The sequence below is a fragment of the Mustela nivalis genome (genome assembly GCF_964662115.1).
Source record: "Mustela nivalis genome assembly, chromosome: 7".
Lineage (NCBI taxonomy): Eukaryota > Metazoa > Chordata > Mammalia > Carnivora > Mustelidae > Mustela > Mustela nivalis.
The window spans coordinates 20,857,425-20,877,976 of record NC_139026.1 but is presented as its reverse complement, the minus strand read 5'-3'; the positions used below and the strand labels follow the sequence as shown (position 1 = coordinate 20,877,976).

General features: G+C 34.2%; 1 protein-coding gene across 15 annotated transcripts in view; it reads right to left on the bottom strand.

Moving 5' to 3' along the window:
• Positions 1 to 20,552, bottom strand: part of ANKS1B (ankyrin repeat and sterile alpha motif domain containing 1B) — a 1,113,310-nt gene that overhangs the window by 633,546 nt on the left and 459,212 nt on the right. For all 15 annotated transcript variants that reach the window (XM_082739199.1, XM_082739197.1, XM_082739179.1 and 12 more), the window contains exon 11: positions 14,000 to 14,136. In XM_082739199.1, the coding sequence (XP_082595325.1) occupies positions 14,000 to 14,136 (137 nt within the window). The remainder of the gene's footprint in view (positions 1 to 13,999; positions 14,137 to 20,552) is intronic.

The window sequence follows — 20,552 nt, the reverse complement described above, 5'->3', positions numbered from 1 at the left end:
AAAGATTCTTTTTAAGTTTTAGTCATTTTTTAGGATAAATGTTATATTTTTAAATTTATTTGATATACAGTGCTGCTAAATATTTCTCTTTCTGTTTAATATTCATTTTTTTCTTTCTTAATTCATCTATCCCTATTTTTTGCCTCCCCCCTCCAGACATATTAGCTTTCTTTGTGGCCTTCCAAGACCTCTTTGCATATTATAATGTTTGACTGTTTATGTTTATTATAAATACCTCTATCTCATTTGTTACTTGCTTTTTATTTTTTTTTTTTAAGATTTTAATTTATTTGTTTGACAGACAGAGATCACAAGTAGGCAAAGAGGCAGGCAGAGAGAGAGATTAGAGGAAGCAGGCTTCCCACTGAGCAGAGAGCCCGATGCAGGGCTTGATCCCAGGACTCTGGGATCATGACCTGAGCTGAAGGCAGAGGCTTCAACCCACTGAGCCACCCAGGCGTCCCTTGCTTTTTATTTTAATTGGGATTTTTTGGTGCAGTAGCTTTCAAGTTTTATGTAGTCAAGGCTATTTATCTTTTCCTTTGGGATTACTTTTATAGCTTTTATATTAAGTAAAAGCTAGTGTCTCTAAAATTAAGTTTGAAATATTGACACTTGGTATCTCTATCATTTCAAGTATTTTGTTATTTAATAAAGAAATGACAGCTGAACGAATCATTTGTAACTGTTCTGACAGGAAAGAGAAAAAGGAAGAGTAAGAATGAGACAATAGAAAATATCTCCTTAGAGTTATTAATCACTGTCAACATTTTGTTATAGTGCATTGACTAATGTTTGTTTATATAATTTAACTTATTTGAAACAGTCTTTTCTTCACATGTTTTCATTAACTTAATGATGCTCTTAATCTATTATTTCATTTATAATTGTAATTATTCCCTTTCTGTTGGTATTTTTGTTTCATTTGTTATGGAATACAATGAAAGATGCAAGACAGTTTTAGAGTGTCTTTCTGATATCCAGAGACATTTGAGAGAAAAATAATCACAATTAAAATAGCAATGTGGCTGGGTACAATTCAATTTAGTATATATGTCCTGCTGTTTCATACAACTTTCCTAAGAAGTCATGTCAAATAACATTAGTTATTCCTATGTCCACATAACAAATAGTTATTGTCAAGTTCTTTTCTAAACATCAAGATACAAAGGAGAGGAATTTTGTAGACTAGGTGGGGCTTACTTTCAATTTCTGCTTTATAAAGAGTAATATAATTAATATGCTTTCCATAAAATTTTCTCATCTTTTTGATGCATAGATTTTTACAGTATACATATAAAAATAATATGAAGTATACATGCAATGCTTAAGGAACATAGTGGAAGGGCTAGAAATGCTAACATCTAACCATCTACTTCACATCTAGAACGTATCTCAAAATTTATGTAGCCCAAACACAACTTTGACCTTTGCTCCACATCCCCAGCAACACTATAACAAAATATACAAAAAGCTCTTGATTTCAAGTAGATCTCACTGTTTCAGTAAATATCATAATTTTTATTGTGGCTCAAAGTCATAAACCAAGACATGTTTGATTCATATCCCATATCCCCTGAACTCAACTCAACAGTAAATAGTATAGGTTCTATTTTGAAAATGTGTCTCAAAACCATCAACTTCTCTATACCTTCACTTTACCATGCTGATTCAAACAACTTCACTCTCTCTCCTGAACAACCACAAAACCCTAATTATTTCCCCTGCTTTTGATTGCTCTCCAGAAAGTATTCTCTAGCCAGAATGATCTTCTTAAAATTTAAATCAAATCATGTCACATCCTTGCTTAAAGTCTTCATAGGCCTCTAGTGGCACTAGGAGTAAAATCTACAATTTCAACAAAGACCTACTTGGTTTCCCATCTTCCCCAGCCTCATCCCAGACTACTTTCCTCTAATATATCAGCATAATATACTCATTATCTGCCCCTTTATGGCAAAAATCACCTTAGAGATTGCCAGTGATGAGGTAGGTGTATGTTTAATTTAGGGGCAAATTTATGGCAAGCCCACTTGACCACATATCTAGAATCACACTGTCCAAGCAGTTCTATCCAGTAATAATAGACAATTGTGACATTTGATTTTAATTTGTCCAACTTCTGCAATCATCTCTCACTTGGTTCTGAATGTGGGAGAGAAAGAAAGAAGCATAGTTAATTTGTCCCCTGAAACCTACTATGTAAACCTTTTTATACCTCATAGTACCCAGTATTATTGAAACAAACTTACTGAATTGAAGTCAATGTAAAATATAATGATGTTAAAATAATAGTGTATTATAGTATGAAAGAAAATACAGATCCTTCTTTATCAAAAAATATAGATGAAAAATATAGTGAAAAATATACAGTATATAGTATACTTGCTTTAGTTTAACACATTGTATACTTATTTTATTTTCCTCATACATGAAATAGGATTCACATTGGTCCTACTGCCTCACATGGTTGTGAGGACTAAGTAGAGAGAGTATATAGATATCTCCCTGAACATGCTAAATGAATGACATATTTATTGCTGAGTCAGTGTGCTCCCTCTCTCAACAGTATGACTTTGTGCAGAATGAGTGGAAAAATCAAACCAGAATGGAATTGCTAGGGTCTGTTATAAAGAAGTATATCCAATGACCTAGATCATGTTTCCCAAATTGTGTTTTGTGGATCACTAGTTGTGAAAAATATTAATCGGTTTCCAGGGGTGATAGTGGGGGAAAGCTATACAGAATTCTTTAGTGAAGAAAAGTATTTAACCCTGTACTTCCCTAACATACTTGACCATGGAAACCACTTTTTTCCCCAAAATTATTATTCAGAATGAGTTCTCCATAAAGATTAGGACATGATGATTAAGGGGAAGAGGGTAGAATATCTGGTGAGAATTTCTTGATTTATTACAATATTCTGGTGAATTTGGCATAGTATTAAGTCAAAAAATTCTAAACACCTTGTTGCTCCTGTCCTTATCCTGGGACTGTATATTTACCACTATACCTAACAAATTCCTATTCAAATGTAAGTTCAATTTGAGGACCCCCTTCCTAAAATAGTTTTCACTGCCCTTTACCCAACCATACTCAATTTATTCAGATATATCTATTGACCACCAATTAGGTACTAGGTGCTGTTCTAGGTGCTGGGATTAAACATTCAATTCATCATCCTCATCATCCTCCTCATCATCATCATCATCCAACAAGACGAAATATCCATTCAATTAGTGAAGAAAGACACTGAATAAACAAACACACAAATACTAATTCAGGAGTGAAAAATGCTATAAGGGAGATAGAAAGTGAAGTGATGGCTACTTATATTCAGTGGTCAGAGAAGGCCTATCTTATAAGATGTCACCTGAATGACCTGAAGAAAGGAAGATAATGAGCCACAAAGTCTCCAGGATAAAGGCATTCCATACAAGTGAATGATGAGAGTCCTAAGGCAGGAACTCTTTGGCTTATCTGAGGTGATGCTGGCAAGATGGCATGGGTGGCATAAAACAAGGTAGGTAGAGAATGGTAGGAGACAGATCAGGAGATTAAATAGAGTCAAATTATTTAGGGCATTGTATGTCTTTACGGTGAGAGGGGAAGACTCTGGAAGGATGGCCAGGTGAAATAACATTATCTAATTCATAAAAATCTATCTGCCAATATGCAAAAGGACAATACAGGTAGAACAGTAAATGCCAGGAACAAGGTAAGAGGCTTTTTCAAAAATTAAGGCAAGGGATATTAATGGTTTATAGGTAAATGACAGAGAAGAGTCAAGAAATATTTTGAAAGGAAAACTAGTGGACAATTTTTAAACTTTTTTATCTTAGGGTCTTAGGACCCTTTTGCACACTTAAAATTATTGAGAATACTAAAAAGTTTTTGTTCATGAGAGTCATGTTTGTAAATATTTAATATATTAAAAACTAAAACTGAGATACTTTTAAAACCTATGAATATACAGTATACATTTCATTAGCCATCAGAGCCATGATGCCATTTGCATGTCATAGTGCAACAGTGGAAAACTCCATGGAGCACTCATGTACAAATAAGAGTGAACAAGGCAAAATGTCTTTGTGTTATTATGAAGATAGTTTTGACCTCCTAGGACTTCTGAAAGGGTCTTGGAAACTGCCAGGGAGTCTGGAGCTGGGAATTGCTGGCCTAGAGGGTTTTCTGATGGATTGGATGTAGGGGTGTGAGAGAAAGAAAAGAATCAAGGATGGGGTCAAGTCTTTAAGCCTGGGCTGCCACTAACTGAAATGCAAAGTTTAGTGCTACACATCCTAAGCTTAAAATGCTCCTTAGTCAATCAATTAGGATTTAGAGAGTAGCAGGCTGGATATGGGCCGGGAGTTCAGAAAGTGAGTGCTGCAGATAAACAAATTTAGGAGTAATCAGTATATACATAGCATTTAAAGTTCTGGTATGGGATAGGGAGTGGTTGTACTGAAAAGAGAAAAGGTCTAAGAGTGAGCCCTGGGGCATTTATCAGTGAATTCCATCAGTGTCATTCCAAACATTATCTGTAGAGAACACAGTCTCCCGCAATTGATTAATCATTCCTTTAGGTTATTTTCATATTCAAAACTCTCTTATGACACCTGGCAGACAGTAAACACTCAACTATATTTATTAAGTTAATAGATAAATAAAGCAACAAAATACTCTGTGGTGCTTTCATAGGTAGATTTCACAGTATTAGAGAAGACCAGGTTAGGAAATAGAGAGAGACACAGCGAGAGGGGGAACATAAGCAGAGGGAGTGGGAGAGGGAGAAGATCCCAGGACGCTGGGATCAGGACTCAGGCTGAAGGTAGATGCTTAATGACTGAGCCACCCAGGCACCCTCACCTATGCATTCTTATTCAGACTGACGAGAGGCTGGCTTAGAGAAGGACATGTCAAAGAGTGGTATCCACTTAGATTGTTACGTATTTGGAAGAAAAAAAAAAACCTGAATAACATAAAATTAAAAAAAAAATGTCTGCTGCTATCAATAACATTGTGGGCACAAAATTCAAAAATTATATTTCATGCTTGGAGTGCCTGGGTGGCTCACTTGTTTGAGCATCTGACTTTTGGTTTTCAGCTAGGGTCATGATTTCAGGGGAGTGGGGCGGAGCCCTGTGTCAGGTTTTGTGCTTAGTGGGGAATCTGTTTGAGATTCTTTCTGCCTCCACTCTCTTCCTTCCCCTGCTTGCTCTCTGTCTCTCTAAAATAAATAAATAAATACATAAACAAACAAACAAAATCTTTTTTTAAGAACTATATTTCATGCTTAGCAAAGAGATGAAAATAAATCTACCTGTAGAAAGTGTCAGTAACAAATAATTCCTTGCTTTCCTACTAGATAAAGTGAAGGATTTCACCAAAAGAAGAGAAATAAAGATGAATAATATTTCACTGGTATATGATTGGCATTACATCCATACAGAATGCTGGTGATTTCAGCCATTAATTGGTGATGCAGCTCATAGCAGACACTTTCTGGATTTTGGCTTTTTCCTCCTGTGCATTAGGTTAGGCTGACCCAACACTGTGCCAGTTTATCTTTTTTTTTTTTTTTTAAGATTTTATTTATTTATTTATTTGAGAGATAGAGCATGAAAGAGAGAAAGCATGAAAGGAGAAAGAGTCAGAGGGAGAAGTGACTCCCTGGAGAGCAGGGAGCCTGATGGAGGGAACTCGATCCTGGGACTCTGGGATCATGTCCTGAGCCAAAGGCAGGCGCTTAACCTACTGAACCACCCAGGTGCCCCAATGTGCCAATTTATCCTCACCGGCTTCTCTCACACCCCAGATTTCAGGGGTTTATACTTCCTATGGCTCTCTTATCCAGAACTCTAAGGAATGAAATTCTGGAGACAGTGATCACCCCATATTTAGCCAGTATCATCCTAGGTAGACTCAAATAATTTAGGAAACTTTAAAAGCCCCCCCACACATGTGCTAAAATCCAAAGTTGCTATCATCAGACCCACTTGTGGATGAGACCATAGGAGTAAGAATATGGTCTCTCAAAGGGTGTTATTTCAAATGTGGGCAAACATGATTTAATCACCACTATGATTACAAGATGGGTCACTATATATGGCTTTACAATTTACAATACCCTATGGCATATTTTATCTGGTTTGAGTTTTACTAGGTAATCATGTGAGGCAAATACCACCCTCACTTAACTGACAAATTGAAAGTCATAAAGATTACACAGAGGGTAGGTATGTGACGGAGGCATGATTAGAATTGAATTCCCAGAAAAAGTCACCTACAAGTAAAATTTTGCATAAGATTCCATGAGTTTCATAGACCATCTATAGCCTATCCAAGAATACTGGATTAAAAATACTTGCCTTTAGAGATACTGATTTAATTGTTCTGGTGTTATGCCCAGACTTTTTTTTTTTTTTTTTTTTTTTTTAAATCTTCCCACAAAATTCTTATTTGTCAAGGATTACTGGTCAGTTGTTTGGGCCAGATTTCTCTCTCAATTTTTTTTTATTTCCAAATTGTCCTTTGTGTTTCATCTAAAATTATTCTCTATAATTTCTTATCTTTGTGTTTTTAACCTTTTTTCACATAGCTTTGGTGGCATGACTCCAAATGATTGAATACAGTCTTCGTTTCCCAAATTTGAGGTACAAGCTCTTGCCATCGATGTTTCTGCTCTTTTTCCTTTTTCCAATCTATTATTATCCTCCTAAACGTCACCAACCCTTTGGAATATCAATATTCCACCTTGATTATTTTCTCCTCAATGAGTTAATTAACGTTAATAGACTACTGAAGTGAGGAGACCAGAGTTTGTCCAGGCAGTGGTTTTGTAACACAGGGAATTATTCACCCTTCTAAGTCTCAGCTCCAGTCAGTAAAATAGAGAAAATTGTACCTACCTTGCAGGGGTTTTACAAGAAATAAAAGAATATACATTCAATAATAAAAATAAATGGCTCAATACTTAATAATAAGAAACATTTTTAAAAGATTATCTCTTTGAAGGTCTTTTTATTCCTTACTATTTTTGCAGTAACCCAATACAATGTTTTGTACTCTTTCTGAGTTACATGCCTCTGCTTTTTACATACCCACTCTCATTCTAATTTTAAAATTTAGCATATGTATTCTATAACCCTACAATGCCCAGTAAAATGGTATTCTAGATTTGGCAAGAATTTTATGTAACCCCATAATAGAAGGGAGAGATAGTATGGTTTGTTATTAATTTAATTGATTACTAGCTCATTAAGCATCCACAAAATCCAGAAGAATATCCAAAATATTATTTTCTTTAAGTTTTGAGTTATCATCTGATCTAAACAGAATCTGTTGTGGGTAGGAATTCAGGAGCAGTTTATCTTTCTTCAAATTATCTATCTCCCTTAGTCTCTTCAGAGAACTGGCCCCTTGACTTTTCTCTTTCTTTTCTTTACCCTTATGGCCTGTTTGCTTCTTTTTGATAGGGTTCCTCCTTAGCTGCAAAAGAATGCAGTCTGAAGTCATTTCATTCTGTTGAGTTAGAGTAGGATTTAAAGTATGTGGTAGCATCTGGACAGTACCAGGAATACCTCAAGAATATCAGAACTTTCATATTTTTCAGGTTGACTTCCTATTAGCATCTGCCTACATTCATTAAAAGGTTATTATAATGTTTGGGCACCTGGGTGGCTCAGTGGGTGGGGCCTCTGCCTTCAGCTCAGATCATGATCTCAGAGTCCTGGGATAGAGCCCCGCATCAGGCTCTCTGCTCAGCAGGGAGCCTGCTTCCCCCTCTCTCTCTGCCTGCCTCTCTGCCTACTTATGCTCTGTCAAATAAATAAATAAAATCTTTAAATATATATATATATATATATATATTATAATGTTCAATATTAAGCTCATATTTGGATGATTTCTATAATATTGTGCTAACAGTAGTCTCTTTCTCTTTTTTCATCTTCTTCCATTATTTTACATTTGATTTGTGTCATAAAATAGGAGAAAGAAGTGGAAAAACCCATCTGGCTAAAACTACCACCAAGGGCACAGCTCAAGAATCCAGTGCTCTAACAACTATCTGATCCTTTATCCAAAGTATCTCCTATATCCAGTAATGCCAAGAGTGTTTAAATTTGAAGCTAATTACATTTAATCACTCCTCCTATTATAAAATTTAATATTTCAATCCCCATCACTCATGTCTCTCCAATCAACTTTTACTTTCCTCTTTCCCATTCTCTACACCAAAGTTTGATTTCTGCTTGGGGGAAATTGCATTCTTGAAGGACTTTGCCCTCAAAATCACCAAATAAAGTGACATTTTTGTCTCCCTTTATCTCATCATCTATAAGTTTTGAAAATGTTGATAAATCTCTTCTTTTCTCCCTTTATATTCATGGTAATGTTTTTATCTTTTCTCTTTTATATCTCTCAATGCTCTTTCTCTCTTTTGCTAAGATCTTCTTCCTGAAGTATATGTGAAAAAGTTATTTCAACTTTCTTGTCCTCAATTTTTTCATCTATAATATTAAAACAAAATCAATTCCAAAATATTATGAAAATAAATCTATATTAGGTGTTCAACAAATATTACATTCCTTAAGTGTAAATATTTCCCAGCATTCTATCTTTGGTACTATCTCCCTTCACCATCAAATTCTATAAATGACTATAAAATCTTTTCTTTAAGACCCTACTCTCTCACCAGAGCTCCACTCCAGTATTTCCAATTTGCATATCATGCCCCACACTCAATATGTTTACAAAACCAAATTTATCATGTTTCTCCCTCCAAAATGAACTTCTGCACTAGTGTTTCCTAGATCTATAGATATAATTTCAAATTCCCAGCCGATTGGGTTCAAATCATTAGTCATCTTTACCTCCCTTAGATCTAATCCATTTCTCCAAACACTGATGCTTTATCCAAATTGTCTTTTGCATTAAATACTGCATGAAAAGGAAAAACATCATAACCAAGTGGTATTTATTCCAGAAATGTAAAGTTGAATTGGTATTTATAAATAAAACAATGTAACTTATTACATTAACAAGAACAAAAGAAGAAAAAAATGATATGATTATCTAAATATATACAGAAAAAATTGAAAAATATTGACACCCTTTTATGCTGAAAACTCAGCAAACTAGGAGTAGGAGGATACATACAAAAAGTTTATAATTGATATTATGCTTAATGCTGAATGCTTTCCCTCAACGATAGAGAATAAGGCAAGGATTTTGGTTTTACCACTTCTATACACCACTGTGCTGCAGTCACAGCAGTAAGAAAAAGAAATAAAAAGTGTAGAGACTAGAAAAGAAGTAAAACCATTATTATTCTCAATGACAGAAGGAACTCTAAGAAGCTTACTTAAAATAAAAACTACTAAAACTTTTAAATAAAGTTATCCAGGTGGCAGGATACAGGAATAATATAAAATTTAATTGCATTCATATATACCAAGAACAAACAATTGGAAAGTGAAAATAATAAACAATACTAAAGTATTAACTCAATGAGGACAGGAAAGTCTTCTTCTGTGTAGGAAAAAAAAAAAAAACGAACCTTAACTCCTACCTCACACCATACAACAATTTGAGATGGATCATAGAACTAAATGTAAAAGCAAGAACCAGAAAGCTTCTATTAAAAATATATATATATGTATGGGTATATATATTCACAACCTGGACAAGACACAAAAAGCACTAGCCATTAAAGGAAAAAAAACTGAAAAATTGTAAGTCACCAAAATTAAAACACTCTGTTCACCAAAGCCATCATTAAAAATATTTAGGAAAAATCACAGAGTGAAGAAAAATATTTGCAGTACATAAACCTGATAAAGGACCCTTATTGTTAGTAATTACAAGACAATTTATAGAGAATTACTACAAATCAACAAGTAGGAAATTAAACAATCCCATTAATGGACTTGCATAAGCACTCCTTACTCCTCAAAAGATCTAAGAATGGGCAATAACCACAGGAAAAGGTGCACAACATTAATAGCAGAAAAATGCAAAATTAAAACCATAATGAGAAATCTTTTCACACCCATACGAATGGCTAAAATATAAAAATTTAAAAGTCTAATATACCAAATGTTTGATGGAATGGAGAGAACCTAAAATACTCACATATTTCTGTTGGGGATTATAAAATGGAACAACTTCTCAGGAAAATTCTTGGGAAGTTTCTTATAAAATTATTTATTCATCTACTCATGACCCAACAATTCCACTCTTTTGTATCTCTATGAAAATATATGTCCATAAAAAGATGCAAATGTGAGTACTGACAGCATATTCATTGAAAATAGCAAACAGTAGGAAAAAACACAAATATCAGTCAATAGGAAAATGGATAAACAAATTATACTATATTGATCCAAGAGAATACTTCTCAGCAAAAAAGGAACAATATGAGTGAATCCCAAAAACATTATGTTGAATGAAAGAAGTCAGATACAGACTTACATAAAACAAACACACATTTTAGGATTCCATGTACATAAAGTCTAAGAATAGACAATCCTAATCTATGGTGATAATAATCAGAAGTTGCCTCTTAGGTGGGACTGGGTAGAGTTGATTGGAAAAAGGCATGAAGCAACTTTCTGGGTTGATAATGTTTTACTATCTTGCTTTGAGTGGTGGTTACACTTACATATACAAATGGTCAAAATTAACTAAATTGTGTTTTATTCTTCCATTAGGGAGAAGGAAAGATGTTTCACCAGGAAAACATTAAAAAAAAACAAAAGGCTTCGTGCAACTAGCGTTTAACTAGTAGAAAGAAGAAAACTTGGTATATCAATAACTTACCTAATTTTTTTTAATGACATTATTTTTTTTCAAGTGTTTTTAAGTACTTTTTCAAGTTTCAAAGTTATTTTATTTTCAAGTATAAATAAATAAACCAGCCTTGTGAATTCATCTAAACCGAGAAACTCAGGCTTGTGGATCAATATACTGGAGAGATAACCAGTAGCATAAAAATATTTTAGTCTCTGTGAATAGAAAATAGAATGCTTCACAATCTGGAGAATTTTAAGACATGAAAGAGCCCAAAGAAGCAAAGGTAAAAAGATCAAACACAAGATGCAGAACTAACAGCTGTGACTTAGTGAGTTAAATATGCTGAATAAATCAAACTTAACAAAGCACCACAAGTTGGTAGCTTCCAAGTAATTAATACACTAATCAGAAGCACATGCAATATTAGTCAGGACTACCTCATTGTGACAGCAAGGACTCCTTGGTTACAATGGATATTCTTCATTTGCAGGTAGAGTTATGGAAAGTAAATTAGGTAAAGGCATGCTTGAGGCAAAGAGGAAGTAACATAATTTGCTCTATCTAAGGAGTCTCTATTTGTGGTGAATGAGATGAAAGTTCCGTTTTCATCTCACATTTGTTCCAGATCATTCTTCTCACAGTAAGACAGAACATATCTGTTAATACTTGGGCAAATAAATGTGAATTCATAGATTAGAGTTGTACTTATACGTTTCTTTCCAAGGCTCATCCCCAGTTTTAAGAGTGAAACGATCATTTCACCCATGTTACTAATGTCTAATTAGTAAATGAAAAAAATGTTTGAATACCACAAGTCAATCTAACTTCACATTTCTTGCATTTCTACATAAAGCCAGAATTAGCAGACACTTTAGAAGATTAAACCTGTGATCAAAATATGGGCTTACATAAGCTAACCAATAATTATCTTTTCTTTGGAATAGTTAGCTCTTGACAATGCTTCATCCCTGACAGACCTGTTACTTGACAGAACACACCAGGGAGTCCACTATTTTATCCATCTAGCTGTCCTCCATCCACACCCTCTAGTCTCTTATTCTTTTCTTGAAATCACATATCCTGCTTATATTCCCTGTAATTACTTCTACTTAAATTTTCTATTACCTGTTCTTTACTGAGAATAGGGAGCCTAGAATATCAGAACTCATAAAAAGAAATAGCTAAAGCACCAAAGTCTCTGAGGTGAAAGAAACAGTAGTCCAACTGAGGTTATATTCTTTCCCAACTATACACCTTAGCTGCTGAGGTTATATTCTTTCCCAACTATACACCTTAGCTGCTACTGTTCTATTACATACATACTTCAGGCTGCACTGGCTCAAATTTAAATACCATCACCCTAGTTTCCTGACTTTATCACTTCATATTTTTTCCTTCCTAAATCTAAAAAGGGAAGGTGGGATCAGTTGCTTCATAAACATTTATTAATGGACAGAATCAAGGAATCAAGTCAAAAAGGAATTTCTGGCTACTGCTACTATTTTTTCAATTAACCAAAACAAAATGAGTAGAGAATGCAAAGAAGAATTTATGGAGTAAGCTCCCTTAGAGTTGATTAGATTACAAATATGTAGAAAGAAAATCTGCTTTTTATCCATTAAATCACTAAATTCATTTATATTAATTTATGTTGATATAAAAATAAATGTGTTTAGTAATGGATATCATTAACTTATGCATAAGATAATCTCCTACCCAAGTAATTAAAAATGCTAAAAATGTAATGGCTGCACAGTAACACCAGAAACACCTTCATATAATGAGAGACCCAGGGAAGATAAATGTGACATTTAGCCTCTAAATCTGGCTTTAGGGAAGTTTATTTTTTGAACCAAAAGAATTAAATCAAATTTTTCTCGAAGAAAAAAAAAAAAAAAGAAGGGATCTTTGAAGACATTTCCTTCTCCACATAGTTGGATACTGTGTGAAATGTTACCTTGCCTAAACGAACCTGTTTCATTCTCCTAAAGATATTGTACAACCAAGAAAAGGAGGAGACAACTCTTTCATTAAGAAAAAAGGAAAAGGAATATTGAATCGGTTGCACAATTTTGCCTCTTTGGAGTGTCAATATCCTTATCCGTAACACTATAATATTACATTCCCTTGAAATTAATGAAGGTTAAATGAAACAGTTTATGTGAAAGTGTTCTATAAACTATAGGGAATATGTGAATTTAAAATGCCATTTTATTTATGAGGATAATTATAATGAAAATAAACTAAAATAAATCATATTGAAGAAGGTAGATATTAAGCAAATCATTGCTCATTTAGACCAAAACAGTCTTAAAAAGAGACATTTGTCTTACAAATTGGTTCAAAGAATTTGTTCATACTATATATCTAAGTAGATGGTGAATGGCATTGATTGGATCCAAAGTCCCCCTCTCTTGGATTTTATGAGGCCCATTCAGAATGAGCCAGGTTGAGAACACCACCAATTCCATGTTCTGAGTCCATCTGTTGGCAAAAATGTAATGCAAACAGCTTTATAAGTGCTATTTTCAATGAAATATCACAGAACAGCTTGTCCCAATGATATTTCTAAAGCTTGCCTGCAAACCGCCTACTGGGAAATCCAAGTGAAAGAGAAGAGGGAAGAGAAAGAAACCCATACATACAAGTGACAAAAATTGAAAAAAGAACAAAAGATGGAGGGAGACAAGCTAGAGGAAAGTGAGCACTGGAGAAAAATAAGGAGCAATGAGAGGTGCAATATTAAACACAGACAAAATTAGTTGGAAACCATAAGGAATAGAGAATTTTTTAAAAATTATCTAAACATCTTGGGTTGGAAGATAGAGAAATGATCACAAATAATTTGGCATGTCCAGCGAAGTGAAGATAAAAGGAGCAGGAAAACCCAGAAAACATGTAATAGCTAAGTAATTGGAGGATAATTATTAAAATGTGAGAGGAAAATGATGTAAAATAGCCATTTTTCTAAGTTTCACTTTTTTTTCTGTAATATACAAATTCATTATTCCAAAAATAATATAGATTTCAATGTGTATCATTAACTGCAAGGAAGGAAACATCCTCCTCCAAGTCCCTTCTTTTAATATAAAAATGTACTCACATAGCACAAAAGAGACCAGCATTACAATATAAGTAGTATACATGCAATGATTAAAAAACAAAATATTTTACTGTAGATGATGTCATTCTGGGCACTTACCTGGGGTCGAATAACTTTAACAATATTTTTGAGGGCAGTGTCAGGGGATGGAGGTGAGCAGTCAGGTGTTGGGCCTGTTGAGCTGTTTCTATGGTTACTACTTCCTGGAGCAGTAATTGCTACCTCAGATGCATTATCTGTGAATAAAAATAGAACTGCCATAAACCTAATCACTCAGTTTACCATTTAAGACTTGAAATTACCTTAGTCAACAAGAATTGAGTTTTTAACTTAAAACTGGTATCAATTATAAGATCATAATGAGGAATATGCTCAGCAGTATATTTTAAAGATAATGTTTATTGAATGCTTTGCTTTCCTTTGGAATGGTAAATATCATACCCTGTAGTATTATTTCAAGAAGAGTATTATTATACAATTCACAATGATAGATCACCCAACACAGCTATTAAGACTGTCATTATTATACAAATGGCCAAAACTTCAGCTTACCTAAGAAGAATATGATTTTTTAATATGAATGGGCTTAGTTTTCCCCATCATCTCTCAAATGGTTATTGATCTTTTTAAAGTGGAAGTTTTGCATCTCCCTGAGGTATAAAATCCAAATTGAAGCCTCCTCAAACCATATTCCCCAGAAGTCCCTCAACTATTGAAAGGCATCCCAGTGAATTAACCTGAGAACACTGACATTTGTCAACAATAGTTTTATAATGTAGACTGAAACAAAACTATCACACCCAGATAAACACATCTTATACAAACTAAATCTCTTCCTTATGTTTAGTATTGAGAGTTGGAGGAGGAATAAAGGGATGACTTTAAAATCAGCAACCTGCATAAAACTTAAATTTTTATCAAAACAAAATGACAAGAAAAGATGCAGGTTTAGAGTGTTTAATATACTTAGAAAAGAATGGGAAAAACTCCATAAATAACTCTTGCTAGCACATAAAAGATATATTATCTTAATGACAATTTGGCAATCTTCTACAGCTTTGTATGGAAAGCATTGCAAGCTCAGATCTAAAAAACAAGCAAAATTCCTTGTTTTTAATTAGTTCCCAATAATTTTCTGTCCTAGGCAGTTGAAATTGTGCAAAAGAGACTGAGACTGTGAATTCTTTATAGATTAGTAAATTTTCTCTGTTCCAAGGCCATTGTCTACAATCCCAAGTAAAAAGAAATAATTTATGAAGACACCTCTTGCTTACAAAAAGTGAAGGGATGAAAACTCTACCCACCATATAAAAACATAATTCTGTACACTGGACAGTCCAGACACAGGTTCATGAAACAAACAAACAAAAATACAAATGTGACATATTGAATTAAATAGATTATTTATTAAATAAGTCTTAAAATACCAGAGCTCACTCTTGACTCAGGTTTAATGGATAAGGTGAGATTTGAATTAGCATCTCAAGAATACCCAGAGTTCTGAAAGACAGTAATTGGGTGGTCTTCTGACTATACTAGAATTAGTATGAGTAAATACTGAAGCAGAGATAAAATATCAGTCAACAAGACAATGAAAAGTAGCCCTGATCCTCTCCAACTTGTACCTTCCTTTCATTCATTCAACCATACATCTTAAAACATTTAAGGGCAACTATATGTCAGGTATTATGTTATATTCTAGGGGAAAAAAGAACCTTTAGGCAGAGGGTAAAAGGTAGGGAAGGATGAACAGGTAGAGCACAGAGGACACATAGGGCAGTAAAACTATTCTGTATGATAACAATAGTGGTGGATACATTATCATTGTACATTTGTCCAAACCCATAGAAAGTACAGCATCAAAAGTGAACCCTAGGATCATTTATATGGACATTGGATGATAATGGTGGGTCAATGTAGGGTCACTGATTGTAACAAGTATACCACTATGGTGGGTAATGTTGATAATGGGGAAAGCTGTGCCTGTGAGGGGAGGGTACAAGAGAAACCTGTATACCTTCTGTATACCTTCTGCTTGATTTTTCTGGGAACCTAAAACTTCTTTAAAAAATAAAGTTTAATAAAATTTTTAAAAATCTATGCTCTTAAGAAGTATATAGTCAAGTGTGACATCAGGCATGTAGAAATAGTGTAACGTAATATCATTTGAGACCTGATAACAGATAAAGGAAACATGATGAGACAGCAAGAGGAAAAGCAATCAACAGACCGTGGCTATGAAAGAAGAGAGCTGTGAAAGGTTTCCATTTTCAGGCAAGAAAGCTGAGATGGAATATAAAACATAAGGAAGGGCATGGAGGTGAAAAGAGCATAGACAAAGCCATTATTTTATGTTAGGAAAAAGTTGGAGATAAGTTTAAATAAGTACTAGGGAGTTTTATTAGTATATTAGTTTATATTTAATTTGTAGGCAATGAGAAATATTGAGAATGTTTAAGCATGAAGTGACATACTAATAGTAGCTAATGTTTATTGAACTCCAGTGAAATAATGTTAAAGACATTGTTCTCTTTCTTTATTCTCTCTTTTGTAGCTCTCATTGTTGTCTCTCTGTGTTGTATTCTGAGTAGCTTTTTCATACTCATTTTCCAGTTTATTGGCTCTTTCCTCAGCAGTGTCTAGTCTACTATAAAATCATTTTCATAATTTCACGTATACTTCACAATTCTAAAATTTCTATTTGGTTCTTTTTCAAATGTACAATGTCATCTTTTGGCGTTTTTCAGGTTTTTTGTTTGTTTGTTTGTTTGTTTTTTTAGCAATTTCAAGCTTGCTTTTATTTAGTAGAAAATAACAAGCATAGTTTTTGGTTTTTTAAAATCTGTGCCTGATAATTCCAGTATCTGAAGTCTTCATGAGTCCGTTTCTGTGTCTCTGACTCTCATTCACGGTATTTTGTTCCATTACCTTTCTCATCTTCAGTTCTGTGCTACCTGTTACTCAACTTTTGTTAGCACAAGATATACAACATTAAACTTAATTCTTTGTCTGTTAGTACATATTAATTAAAAAAAGCATCCAAATTACATTCTAATTCCAGATGCTGAAGTCTGAGGACAACTTGCCTGCTCAATGTTAGACAATTTATTTAACCTCTCTGGACATCAGTTTTTTAACTTTAAAAATGAGAATGATTAATAATTGTCTAGAAGAAAGTTACTGTTTATGTGTGTGAATAAAATGAGAGAATATATATGAAAAATATCTAGCATATTAACAGGTACATAATATGGGTTTTATTTTTCCCTATAAACCAAATATCCTCAGAATTAAAATAAAACATAGAAGAGGAAAGAAAAGCCAGAGGGAAAAAGAGAACTAAATAATAATAATAATAATAATGTTTTGCAGATAATACATCTAGAGTAAAGACTGTGTATTTGGATAGAATTTGAGAAAAGTATCTTTTGGCTATTAACACAAACTGGTAGAGATAGAATTTAACTCCAGGAATAAGAGATGATGCCTTGAGGAATGATTCACTGCAAGGGCTGGCCCTGTTGACTACCTTTGCATCAAAGTCAGAAAAATTGAGGGGTACTTTATGCAGACTGTAAGGCAAATGCCTTTTGAATGTATCTTATATGTGATTTAATACATAGTATAGGACAGCAGGTAATCAAGTACTAAATTATTTAGAAAATATTATAACTCTCTCCATCTTCTAAATCCATGATCTATATCATTACACTGATAATTTAATTTTATACTACCTTGCATTGTTCATTATCTCTTCCAGACTAGGTTATATTTTTGCAGACACTTATATTTCCCTTATCCCCTTCATAGCTCTTAGCTCAATGCCTTTAAAAATACTAAATGAAATAAAGTGAATAAAGCAAAACCTGTATGCCAGTGGTAACCATCAAAAATGCCCTTAATTACATAGAGAAAAGTGATCTGGTTTTTGTAATTCTATGGTCCCTTTTGGAGAAAATCCAAATGAGAAGCATATTTTAAATATATTTTATTATATTATTTTTGAAAATACCAATTATCCAGTGAATTTGTGAAACGACAGCCTGTATTCAAGACAGTTTTACATGGTCAACCTACATTTTACACCTGCAGCTACAAAACATTGCTGATGAAAAAGGACATGAGGTGGGCAAAAGCTGCTTAAGAGAAAATTACTAAATATACTTGCAATTTCAGACTGAAATGAGACTTATCTTCTAGTCAGCTTCTCTTACTACACATTAAATTATGCATTATGACTGTCCACTTCCTCTAAAATAACAAGCTAAGAAAAAAAAATCTAGCTTACTTGAGCTTTTAAAAGAAAAGTATTCTATGAATACAAAATAATTCATATGCAACGTTACAGAGTAGAATTTTAACATCATTTACTAGCATGTACTGAGCAGCTAAAGTGCACCAGAGGCCATGCTAATTCCTATATAGCTGACAAGTAGAACTGAGATTACTTCTGGCTGGGGACTCAAGAAAAGTGTCAAGGCAGAGGTGGTGACTAAGCAGGTCTCTGACAGATTAGTATGATTCATACATGAAGAAATGAGTGGGAAGGGCATTCCAAGAGTTGAAGGTATGATCAGCAAAAGATAGAGAGATGGAAAGAATTGGGCACAATTGTGGGATAAACAAGAGTTCAGTTTGAATAGGATATTCATGGAGGAAATACCAAGCACTGCATGGATCATAAACAACAAACCTGAGCTTTGAAATCAGACAAACCTAACCTGAAATCCTGCCATATTGTTTTAAATTGAAGCCGAGCTGACATACAATATCTTGTCAGTTTTAGGTATACATTGAAGTGATTTGATATTTCTACATATTATGAGATGATCCTCACAGTAAGTCTATTTCTGAATTCTCACCATATATTGTTATCAATTCATTTATAGACTTACACTTATTGTAAATAATGCTACAATGAATGGAGAGGTGCATATATTTTCATTCTCTTTGTACAACATCCTAAGTGGAATCGCTGGATTGCATGATAGTTCTATTTTTAATTCTTTGAGGAACCTCCCTACCATTTTCCATAGTGGCTACACAAGTTGACATTCCCACCAGCAGTTTTCTCCTGGCCTTTACTTCAGTCTGTGTGTGCCTCCATCAGAAAGAATGAATACCCAACTTTTATAGCAACATGGACTTGACTCGAAGAGATTATGCTGAGTGAAATAAGTCAAGCAGAGAGAGTCAATTATCATATGGTTTCGCTTATTTCTGGAGCATAACAAATAGCATGGAGGACATGGGGATTTAGAGAGGAGAAGGGAGTTGGGGTAAATTGAAAGGGGAGGTGAATCATTAGAGACTATGGACTCTGAAAAACAATCTGAGGGGTTGAAGTGGCGGGGGGGGCGGTGGGAGGTTGGGGTACCATGTGGTGGGTATTATAGAGGGCACGGATTGCATGGAGCACTGGGTGTAGTGAAAAAATAATGAATACTGTTATGCTGAAAATAAATTAATTTAATTAAAAAAAAAAAGGATCTGAAGTGATTTCTTACAGGGAGCATAGAGATGGGTCTTGTTTGTTTGTTTAACCATTCAGCCATCCTATGTCTTTTGATGGAAGCATTTAGTCCATTTACATTTAAAGTATTTACTGATTTGTATGTATTTGTTGCCATTTTGTTAATTGTTATCTGGTTGCTTTTATAATTCTTTTCTCTTCCCTTTTCTTAGTCTCTTTCCTAGTGGTTCCGTGTTTTTCTTTAGTGTTATTTTTGGGTTTCTTTCTCTTTCTCTTTATTTATCTATTTTTTTGTGCATCTAGCTATTGTAGATTTTGGTTTGTAACTACCATGTGTGTGCATGTGTGCATGTATATACATAAAATGAAAGTAATAAAATCAGGTATATCAGTCATTACATTAAGTATTTATAGAAAAACTATCCCCCAACAAAAACAGAGATGATGGTTATTAAGATGTGAGCTGGGTCTGTGGTTTCATCTGATGTTTGACTGGAAGCTGTGGGCTTCCCTCTCATGGTTGTTGGCAGCACTCAATTTTCATGAACTGTTGGTCTTAGTTTCTCACTGTCTGTTGACTAGAAGCTTCCCTCAGTTCCTTGCCATGTAAGTCTCTCCACAGAGGCTCACAATGGGACAGTGGCTTCTATCAGAGTGAGTATGCCAGGGAGCAAAAGAAAACTAGCAAGACGGAAGCCAGAGCTTTTTTGTAATCTGATCTTGGAAACGACACCTATTATTTTAGCCATATTCCATTCACTAGAAGCAAGTCATTAGGTCCAGTCCACCTACAAGGGGAGGGGATTATACAAGGGCATAGATACTAGGAGGTGGGACAATTGGGAGTTATGTTAGAGACTAAATATCAACAGGATATTTGTGTGGGAAAAAGCTACTCTCAAATGGCAAAAGAAATGGATACAGCCATTTTGGAAAGCAACATCGTTAAGATCATTGCCTCTTCATAGCACAGACAACTTACCTTGGTTTGCTAGGTTCTTTCTCAGTTTTAAACCTGAAAGACCTGCGTCCTGGGAACTCCTTCAGTCCTGGGGCTTGGTTAGTCACCCTACTCTGGACCAAGACTGTGGGCTTTAAATCATGACTACTAGAAATGTGAACTTGGGTTAAGTTACTTAATTTCTCTGTGCTTCAGTTTCCTTATTTGTAAAATAAAAA